The sequence below is a fragment of the Eulemur rufifrons genome, chromosome 1, assembly GCF_041146395.1.
Source record: "Eulemur rufifrons isolate Redbay chromosome 1, OSU_ERuf_1, whole genome shotgun sequence".
Classification (NCBI taxonomy): Eukaryota; Metazoa; Chordata; class Mammalia; order Primates; family Lemuridae; genus Eulemur; species Eulemur rufifrons.
The window spans coordinates 30,149,385-30,160,673 of NC_090983.1; the positions used below are offsets into that span (position 1 = coordinate 30,149,385).

The window sequence follows — 11,289 nt, forward strand, 5'->3', positions numbered from 1 at the left end:
ATTCTCTAAAATATGACCATGTTTTATTTTCTCTCTCTGCATTTATCTGTAAGTTTCTTTTGAAATATTTTAAGTAGCAGACATAATGCCCCTTTGCCACTAAATATTATCTATTTCCTGAAACCAAGGACATTCTTTTGCATAATCACAATACAATGACCAACATCAGGAAGTTAACATTGCCGTAGTATAGGCCGGGCGCGGTGGCTCACGCCTATAATCCTAGCACTCTGGGAGGCCGAGGTGGGCAGATCGTTTGAGCTCAGGAGTTCGAGACCAGCCTGAGCAAGAGCGAGACCCCATCTCTACTAAAAATAGAAAAAGAAATTATATAGACAGCTAAAAATATATATAGGAAAAAATTAGCCGGGCATGGTGGCACATGCCTGTAGTCCCAGCTACTCGGGAGGCTGAGGCAGGAGGATCCTTTGAGCTCAGGAGTTTGAGGTTGCTGTGAGCTAGGCTGACGCCACGGCACTCACTCTAGCCTGGGCAACAGAGTGAGACTCTGTCTCAAAACAAACAAACAAACAAACAAAAACAAACAAACAAACAAAAACCCAAAAAACAAAGAACACTTAAAAAAAAAAAAACATTGCCGTAGTATCATTATCTATAGTAATCTATAGATCTTATTCAGATTTGTCATTTATCCTACTAATGTCTCTAAAGAGAAAAAGGTTTTGTTTTGGTTTTTCCTAGTCCAGTATCCAATCTAGGATCATATATTGCATTTATTTGTCAGTTCTTTTCAGTTTCATTTAATCTTTAACATTCCCTGAATCTTTGTCTTTCATGACCTTGACTTTTTTGTAGTGTACAGGTCATTTATTTTGTAGAGTATTCCTTGAGTTGGATTTATTGCTAGTATTATTTACTTTATGAAAATTAATTATACTTATTTGGGCTCTTTTTCTCTCTATATATATATTACATAATTCAATTTCTATTTGCTATCCTGTAAGACTCTTTGGAAGCAATAATAGCATACATAAGAAGAGGCCCCACAGAGGATCGTTTGAGCTCAGGAGTTCGAGACCAGCCTGAGCAAGAGCGAGACCCCATCTCTACTAAAAATAGAAAGAAATTATATGGACAACTAAGAATATATAGAAAAAAATTAGCCGGGCATTGGTGGCACATGCTTGTAGTCCCAGCTATTCGGGAGGCTGAGGCAGGAGGATTGCTTGAGCCCAGGAGTTTGAGGTTGCTGTGAGCCAGGATGATGTCACAGCACTCTAGCCTGGGCAACAGAGTGAGACTCTGTCTCAAAAAAAAAAAAAAAAGGAGGACCCATAAAAAAATTTAAGAGACCTTCATTTCCAATTGTGACTGATGAATGTAAAACTATCCTACATTTGCATAATACTGTACAAATTTTACATACTGTCAACCAAAAAGAAACCAAACTCTGTAAAATAATTTTAAAGAGATTTATTCTGAGCCAAATTTGAGGATCATGACCCGGAGCCACGCCCAAGAGGCCTTGAGCAAGTGGACTCGCTGTGGCTGGATTGTAGTTTGGTTTTATACATTTCAGGGAGACAGGGGTTACAGGTAAAGTCATAAATCAACATGTGGGAATCATACACTGGTTTGGCCCGAAAAGGTGGGCCATCTCGAAGCGGGGGCTTGCAAGTTTTAGGTGGGTTTAAAGATTCTTTGGCTTGTAACTGGTTAAAGACATGAAGCTTTGTCTAAAGGCTTGGAATGTTTTAACGTAGTTGCTGTATATCAGAGACAAGCCACCAGACATAGATTTGTTGTGTAAATTGAGGGCCTGTAGGTTTGTCTTGCATACCCTTAGGCTTGTTACAAAGGATGTCCCCAAGAAGGGATGGGGCATGATGAGGCACGTCTGACCTCCCTCCTCCTGGCAGGCAATTTAGTTTTAGGATATTCCTTTGGCCACGAGGGGGTCCATTCAGTCAGCCGGTCGGGGTGAGGGGGAAGTGGGGGAGTGAGCCTAAAATTTTATTTTAGTTCAAAATTTCCCCCTTTTGGCTAAGATATGTCAGAGACAGCATCTATGGCCAAACTTTCATTTTGTCCCATCCGTTGCCAGGGTGGTGTGGCTACCTGCCCTGGGTCCATCTAGTCCCTCGGTGGGACCCTTGTGGCCAAGAGGACTGAAGAGCGGAAAGGGGGCTTACAGCCTATTAGATATTTTAGGCCCAACAGGACTGGAGGTAGACAGGCACTCATCAACACTTTAAAACTCTCTAGGTGACATAAGAGTAAAATCCAAAATGCCAGAGACAAGGCTACAAAACTAATTTACCTGTAAGTGTTGAGCTACTATATTCTTGGCCTTAGTGGTAGACTTCTAGCAATGTAAGCATCATTAACATTTAAGGTAAGGGAATTTAGAGACTTACTGTGTCACAATATTTTAGTCTCTTTAGTAATTTATATTAAGGTGGCTGATAAATTACTCATATTTCCTTTTGTATAAATCTGTAACTGAGAAAAATTATACTCAGGAAGTTCTAGGTCTATAGGAAACAAAGTATTTCAGTTAGTATTCCTTTAGGCTTCTGTGTGCCCCCGCTCCTTGATCTGGAGGGTCTAAACTAATTCCATCCCTCAGAATCGGCCCTTACAATCTCATACGCCCCCCCTCTTCTGTGATAGTCCCTGGGCCTAGAGGGAGGATATCTGAACAGGACTTTGGCAGATTCTATGCTTCTAAGGTCCCTGAGATCAGGGAAACTTGCTATTTACTTAAAAGTTGTCAGGACTCTGGAAAACAAAAGAATTAGTAATGTACCTATATTCATGGTCATATCAGTTTTCTAATTGAAATTAAAGTCTTGGAAGTTTGTTTTGTTTTAGTCCAATGGTATATAATCTCCAAAGATAGTAGTAACCAGTATTCAAGTGAATTTTTCAGTCCTTTCCATGACTTTACTGGAAGAAGCCAACTTTGGACTTAGCCAGAAAGAACCACTTTTTGAGATGAATTAAAGTAAAATAACAATTTTCTAAAGATGACGGAACTTGGACTAGCCATGGTTAGAGACAATTGATAAACCAAATTGGTTATTTTTGTGGCATATAGCAACTTACATAATAATCATAATTATTACTGATAACACACACCAAGACATGTCAATATTTAACAATACTGGAATATATATTAATAACATAGCCCAAAGAAAGTTAAACGCCATTTCATATTTGACAATGTTCCCTGTATGGTTTTGACATATTAAATAAATTTAATCTCTGTCTTAGACTTTTAGTGGCCCTAATATATAAAAAGCTAGTTTAAGGTCAAAAGGCTGGATTTAGAATTTCAGTTTTGGCAAAGTTGTCAAATATCAACGGGTTAAAACATTTGTTCATACGTAATCACACATCACTATAAAATAAGGGTTATTTATTTAACCAAGAGATAGTCCTCAAAAGATTCTAAAAGTGATAAAGTTATATGGGTGTAAATCTTAAGCCTTTTAAAGTTAGTTTTTCTAGTCAGTCAAAACCTAATAAAGAGCACAGGGATTATCTGATAAAGCATAAACTCTTTGTTTCAATTACCAAAATAAAGAAAAACCTTTTGTAGTGCATTATTTTTTTAAATTAAAAAGGAAACATGTTATAGAATCAAAATGAGTACATCATGTCATTTCATTAAGAGTAAATTATTAACAGAAATCTTTGTTTTAGCCAAAGTTCCTTAATAAATTCCCTTTCATAAACTTTATTCCAACCTGCACGTACCATACACTTATCTACAAAACATGCCTAAAAACTTTGTTTTGTCCTAACATTCCTTTTTCCTAAATAACCAGTCATTTTAGGACAAAAAAATTCCATGTAAGAGCCTTTATTTACATTATTCTTTCTGTTTAACCTTTCTTACCAGATAAAAAATATTTCTATATTCATTGCCTTTTTACATTTTTCTCTTACTCACAATCGCAATTGTTTTTATTTTCTTTCGAAATTTATTTTGATTCAACCTTTAAATAACCTCTGAATTAGACAAAGTTATATATATTTTAATAAGAACACATTCTGTTTCTTTTATAATTTTTCTTATTAAAAACATCTTATTCTTTGGTACACCTTATATAAATAATTACATACATTGAGTAGAATTCTTATTTTTAGTAACTTTAAATTTTAGTGAAAGCTAAAAAGCAGGAAGTCATGAATTGTACATCATAAGACACTTGCCATCATGAAGCAAGATTTCAGGTTACTATAAAATTATAGCCAAACTGATAAGTCAAATATTTTTTTTTAAATGCAAAAATCCTATTCTTCGAGAGAGAAGGAGACTCAGTTTCTCAAATAAGTATAAGAAGACCTAATAGACTGAAGTACAAGTTAATAAGGAGGCCAAATCTGTGTTTTTCTTTTCTCCCTTCTTTTTTGCAGTTTATTAAAAGGTGAACAAAAATCTTGTTATTTCTATTAATGTCATATGAAAATCTAGTTCAAAAGAGAAAACCAAATTTCATTAGTGTAATGATAAAGTTAATTTTAATAAAATCTTATAAACAAATCCATCTAATTTTAACCAACTTGACTGTAAGTTAAGACTTTTATTAGGCCGGGCGCGGTGGCTCACGCCTGTAATCCTAGCACTCTGGGAGGCCGAGGCGGGTGGATCGCTCGAGGTCAGGAGTTCGAGACCAGCCTGAGCAAGAGTGAGACCCCGTCTCTACTAAAAATAGAAAGAAATTATATGGACAACTAAAATATATATATACAAAAAATTAGCCGGGCATGGTGGCGCATGCCGGTAGTCCCAGCTACTCGGGAGGCTGAGGCAGTAGGATCGCTTAAGCCCAGGAGTTTGAGGTTGCTGTGAGCTAGACTGACGCCACGGCACTCACTCTAGCCCGGGCAACAGAGTGAGACTCTGTCTCAAAAAAAAAAAAAAATTAAAAAAAAAAATAAATTAAAAAAAAAAAAAAGACTTTTATAAACCTTTTATAACCTTTCACTTTTATATCCACTTAATTTTTAATGACCATTTACATATTGAATTTTAAAGTAGTTTCAAAAATCTATAAATCAGACAATTATCTTTTAATGAAATACTTATATCTTATATTTTTATTAAAAATTTTTGTATAGAATTATTTTCCTTTCATCTAGAAGTTTTAATTACATATACAGATGATAATGTCAACTCTTAGAAAAACCTAGGAAGTTAAAGTAACTTTGAACTGTTAGTCACCAATTTTATTAGCATTTCTAAATACAAAGATAAAATAACAAGGTATAAGCTTAAACTTATGTTTAAGAACAAATGTTGTAGTATTTTACCTTATAAATGATCCAAACATTTTATGATTATCTTTTTTAACTTAACATAATGATTTTAAGATTTTAAATTATATGAAAATTTTATTCATTTATATTTACCTACTTTATCTTATTATTCATTTATCTTAGCAGTTTACTTAGATTCCAGCTATTAGTTTAAGTTACTTTTCTGTTTACCATTTTTATATCTATAAATTAGATATGTAACACAGAACAGGGATTAAAACATAGTTTAAGTTATTGGTTTTTTAATCTTAAACTCATAAATCTTACCAAGAAAAGCAAGTAAGTATTTCAGTAAGACTTATTAAACAAATATAACATCACTTTTAAATTTTATAAACATAGTAGACATTTTAGAATATCCCATTTAAAGGTATTAGTTAACTAGATCCTTCCAAAACATCACGTCCCAAAACAAAATTTATTGACATCATAGGGATCAAAGTATCTCTGGCCCCCAAAGTTTGGGAGCAAAGGCCACTGTCCCCATAAAGACCTGTTGAAAATCTACTGACATGAAGATTAATAGGAGAAAGAATTAAAACTTATACATGGATGCCTTCAGAACGAACACTCAAAGATGCAGGAGAAAATGTCCATTTTTTATGTTTAAAGTATGGACAGTCCAGTAGAAATGATTGGAAAAAAGGGTGTAAGCTAATTCTAATAGGCTGAGTGGCAGAACCAGCAAGGCTTTTATATTTAGATTCTGCTTGGCCTCTCTGAGTGTGCATTCCTTCCTTCTGGGTATAGGACAAGGCCCTTTCTGGCATGGGGTTTTACAGTAAAACAAGGTAAAAACAAAGTAGGTCAGATAATTACTTTATGGCCATTTTACATAGGTTTTATGGCTAGCCTTCAGAAAAAAAGGGGTTCTGGGCTTTATGACCTGCCTTGGGTAGAGGGATTCTGGTTTTTATGGCTAGTTTTAGGGAAGAATTGGTACAAGAGGCAGGCAGAGAAGGCAAAGTCAGAAAATTTTTGCTTCTGAAGCCTTCATTTTAAGTTAGTTTTCTGAATCCCATCAACATAAGATCACCTGACTGTAGACTGAGAGGGGGCAAAAAAAAAAAAAGCTTCAGTGCCAATCCTTAGCACCTCAAACAATGATACAAAGTAGTAACATGCTTTTTACATGAGGATCAAGATTAAGCTGTTTTGAAAACAATCTAAGTAGTCTCAAAACAATTTTTTGGGGGAGGGGTGTAAACTTGAGTACATGCGATATTTATAAAGAGTAAGACTGTTTCGAGATTCTCTGGATTGTAACCATCATTCACTTTTTATCTTAAATTACTGCACAAAAATTAATAATTTAGAAACTTTTTCCCTAGGCACAAACTTTGTTACAGCAACATAATGCACACATAACCGGCTAGCTTGTAAGGAGTAGGACAAAAATGGACAAAACCAAGGGAAAACTGAAGCTTTCAATTTAAGCTCTTCTAACCACAACTTCTAGGACAACTTTGAATCCCTAACAGTACTGTTAATATCAGGTGATAGTGAGTTAGAAACACCTTTTGTGTACCTCTCTACAGACATTGAACCAGTGGAAGTAAACTATATCTGCAGTTAGGGTTAAAAGACTAAAACCAAAATATTTTCATACAGCTTTGACCGTAAGTTTTTTAGTTTTTTTTGTTTTTTTTTTTTTGCTCTACTTCCTGTTTTATTTATTTTAACTTGCTGACACTTAGGCACATTTGCATTTTTACCTTAAACACATAGGTATTTTTGGTAGTAACTCAGACTTAGTGATTATCATTAGACCAAATATTCAATTTACTTATCAAAAATCACACATTATTTTGTCTTTGGCTGAGTTTATATTTTTATAACCTTTATGTCAAATCTTGACACCTCAAGAACATAAAAATGTCCAGTAAAACCCAGGCAAAAACAAATGTATGCTGACAATTTGAAAGTATTTTTACTATTACTTTACTAATAACACCTTTTTTTTTTTTTTTTTAAATAACCCAGATTATTTACCAAAGATTACTAAATTCACGTGAACCATTTGGGTTTAATTTATAAGCACTCCCTTATTTTTAAGCCAGTCTGGAACCATGTAAGCACAAATACGTAATATATGGACAGACACAAACATACCTAAACATATACACTCTCACACACACATATATGCACACAAAGTTCTAATAGATTTTACCCTAGAACTCTACCCATGAGATGGTAACACAAACTCACCAGTCAGTAAAAGACAGTTGGATCCAAATTTCCTCTGATGAAACTGGAACTTGTTCACATGGCAAACTTTAGTTGCCCTGATAGGTAACCTAATTAGGCCTGTGGATCAAAGTTTTGGGTAAAGCAGTTTTCATGGCAGTTTGATTTAAAAAAACAAAAAACAAACAAAAAAACAAAACAAAACAAAACACCTTTACCAGTTTTTTTTCTTCAGTTTAAAATGAGTTTTTAATGTTTGCATTTTAGCTAGAACTGGCAGCAGGATCTCCAGGTAGCCTTTCAATTGTAAATACCATAAACAATGAGTTATCTTAATAGAAAAAGTTAGCAGGTTTTAGAGTAGCCAGAAAAGAAGAGAGAGAAATAGCTTGAGAATTTTAACTCTATAGTGGTAGGTCAACCATTTCAGCTCTGAATTTTCCTTGATGTAATTTGCCCTTTCATAAAAACTTGTGCACAAGAATTAGCTATAACCAGCTGGAGCCCTAGAAAAAACTTGGCATGCCTTTGAATCTTTTTACAAAAATACTTGCAAGTATAGGTACCACAAACCAACTGGGATGCCCAATAGGGGTCATTCTCCTTATCTTTCCTCAATTTTAAAGGATTTCTCATTTTTCTTTAAAAGAAGAAACCGAACTGTAATACAGGGTTTGGTGTCATGGAGCAGAATGTGCTGATTGTGGGTGGGGCTCCTCAGTGTCTCACCACTGAGTCGGTCCCACCCTCTTAACGTGTCTCAGTTCCTCTCTTGGGGGTCTAGTACCGCCAAGAGGGCTCAAAACACCGAGTGATCAGCTCTTATATGCGTTTCCTGGACGAACCTTCTTTTAATTAATTTGTTGGGGGTTCCCTATAGGGCCATTCGCGCCTTGGGGAATCGCCCCAGGGAACTCCCACTCAGGACCCCAGTCACCCAGGGCTGCCAAGGCTGGGAGGAGTAAGATGCCCCTTCTCTTCAGAGCTGAGGAACTCAGTCTCTCATTTATCTACAAACAAGGTAGTTCAGTTTCCTCTTTCAAAATTGCACAGAAAAGCCAACTGAGATTAATTTTAGGATAAAAAGACAATGGAGAGGACCCTTTAGAATGCACTTCCAAATCTAAGTTAGGATCCCAAACAACAATTCCTAGGAAAAGAACCAGCTCAGAGTAAACCAAGACCGTCAACCAAAAACGGGAGGTTGGGAGCTCAGGAGGACTTACCAGTTCCGCCCAAGGAGAAGCTCGGAGTCGGAGGGCCCAAAAGGGCCATGCTGGTACCTGGTGCCGAGTTCAGGCTGCTCCTTCGGCGGTCCTGAGTCTTCTCTGAGCTCCACGTCTGGGCACCAATCTTGTCAACGGAAAAGAAACCAAACTCTGTAAAATAACTTTAAAGAGATTTATTCTGAGCCAAATTTGAGGATCATGACCCAAAGCCACACCCAAGAGGCCTTGAGCAAGTGGACTCGCTGTGGCTGGGTTCCAGTTTGGTTTTACACATTTCAGGGAGACAGGGGTTACAGGTAAAGTCATAAATCAATACGTGGGAATTATACATTGGTTTGGCCCGAAAAGGTGGGCCATCTTGAAGGGGGGCGGGGGAGCTTACAGGTGTCTTACATACCCTTAGGCCTGTTAATGGGTTACAAAGGATGTCCCCAAGAAGGGAGGGGGACATGATGAGGCACGTTTGACCTCCCTCCTCCTGGCAGGCAATTTAGTTTTCAGATATTCCTTTGGCCACAAGGGAGTCCATTCACTCAGCCGGGGGAGAGGGGAGGGTGAGCCTAAAATTTTATTTTAGTTCACAATACTCATTAGAACCTCTCAAAAGCTGCACGATAGGGCTCAGGTATTACTATAGTGACCACCTGTCCTGGCTGACACCTAATCTTCCAGCATAATTAATGGCCCCCATTTATTCTCAAGTATCTTGATTTAATGATGAACCATATGGTCATTACTTTACAGATGAGGAAAGAATTCCTGAGGTTAAATGACTTGCCCAATATTACTCCTTAGTAGGTAGTACACCCAGGACTCAAAGCCAGAACTTGTGTGGGTATCACTGATACTTACCTCAGGGTACCCAGAAACAGAATTGGACACAAAGTGAGTGAAGCTTTCACTCTTCCCTGATCCTTGAAGCTTAGGATCCCCACAACTCAAACCCCATCCCTCTATTCCATTGTTAATCATGATTGTAAAAGAGGATTTCCTTGGCTCTTCAGAGTAGGATTGCCTTCCACTCTCTGCCCACTATGAGTCTAGTTTCACATCCAGTTCTTAGATTGTTCTCTGGGTCTCAACCCCGCTTTCTGGACCCCGTGGCGTTCAAGAATCTAGCTTTCTGAGATGACCCACTGTGTGTGCCACTGTGCATTCTTTGTTAGTCCTAGCCCTCACCCTGTATACCCTTGAGTATCTGCCACAGTGCAACTTGTAGACTATTGAGATAGTTTTCCAATCTTCATAAGGAGATGTGAGGGATTTTATTAACAAGAAGTTATATATCTGAGACATAATACACATCATAATGTTATGGATATCAAAAAATTTAAAAGTGCACATGGAAAAGACAAAAAGAAAACTACTATAAACCAAAATGACAACTGTTGGGTGTATTAATGTGGTAGGATTAGGGGGATTTTTTTCTTTGTGTCTAATATTTTTGTAATACTTTTATAATAAACACATAGATTTTAAGCACTGAGTTTACAAATGTCATCTTTTACTTCATAGGAACAAAGATTAAATTTTAAACTTTATCTGAGAGCCTTCTACTTATAAATTATCTTAAGTGTTTCTATGAGATTATATTCTTTATCAGAGCAACATAGCAGCATACAATTACTTAAATATAGGAGCCTCAGCAAAGCACAAGTCTCTGTCTGCATTAGTCTTTCAAAATTATCCTTAAGGGGATATAATTGATAGTTTTTGTCAGTTATCTTTTTTATTCAAAAGCAGCATCTACTTCAAAAGCATAAATGCTGTACAAAAATATGATTTTAAAAAGCTGAAACTCTTTAATGTGTTTCTTTTTTTCTTTTTTAATAGCCCCCAACAATGGTAGTCAAGACATGTCAGCCTGGTTCAATCTATTTGCAGACTTGGATCCTCTTTCAAACCCAGATGCTATTGGACACTCAGATGATGAACTTCTTAATGCTTGACTCAAGTTATAATGTCACTTCAGTGGCCTTGAGACATCAATTTTGCAACATATTGCCTTTGTGGAAAGGAGTTTATATTGTAACCCACACACAAAAGCATGGTGTTTGTGAATATATCACCTGTCAGTCAACTTTAATGTTAGACACATTTGAATGTGTCTAATGTAAGGACCACATTTGAATAGATTAAGTACATCTTTAAAATCTTGGATTTGCAGCTGTTGATGCTATGTGGAAAATATTAGAAACTACTGAGTCTGTGATATTTACATTTCAAAATTTATGTCAAAATAACAGGAATAATTCTGTCAATGAGGAATTGGACTATTTCTTTGGAAAGCCTATTTTTAAGTTGCTTTGCTGGCTGTGAGAATTCTCTATGTGGATAAAAGACAGCATGTAAATTGGGTTGTGGTTTGAGGTTGCTTTTTAAATCAAACAGTGGTGGGGGTTTTTCTGTTGTGGAAAATAGTATTAGACCCATACCAGCTTTGTGTTTGGTTAGAAAATTATAATAAGTTTTGAGAACTCAATTTGCTTTAATGAAATCACAGAGAAACTTGGTACTTGTTTTTCTCCATTTGGAGGCTAAAATGTAATGTGGACCTTTCATTCATCCAGAATCATGGACACTC

General features: G+C 36.3%; 1 protein-coding gene across 1 annotated transcript in view; it reads left to right on the plus strand.

Annotated features, from left to right (window-relative positions):
- Window positions 1–10,654, plus strand: part of ICA1L (islet cell autoantigen 1 like) — a 60,366-nt gene extending 49,712 nt beyond the window's left edge. Inside the window, exon 13 of the mRNA XM_069484708.1 lies at window positions 10,539–10,654. Coding sequence (XP_069340809.1) covers window positions 10,539–10,654 — 116 coding nt within the window. The remainder of the gene's footprint in view (window positions 1–10,538) is intronic.
- Window positions 10,655–11,289: the final 635 nt, after the last annotated feature.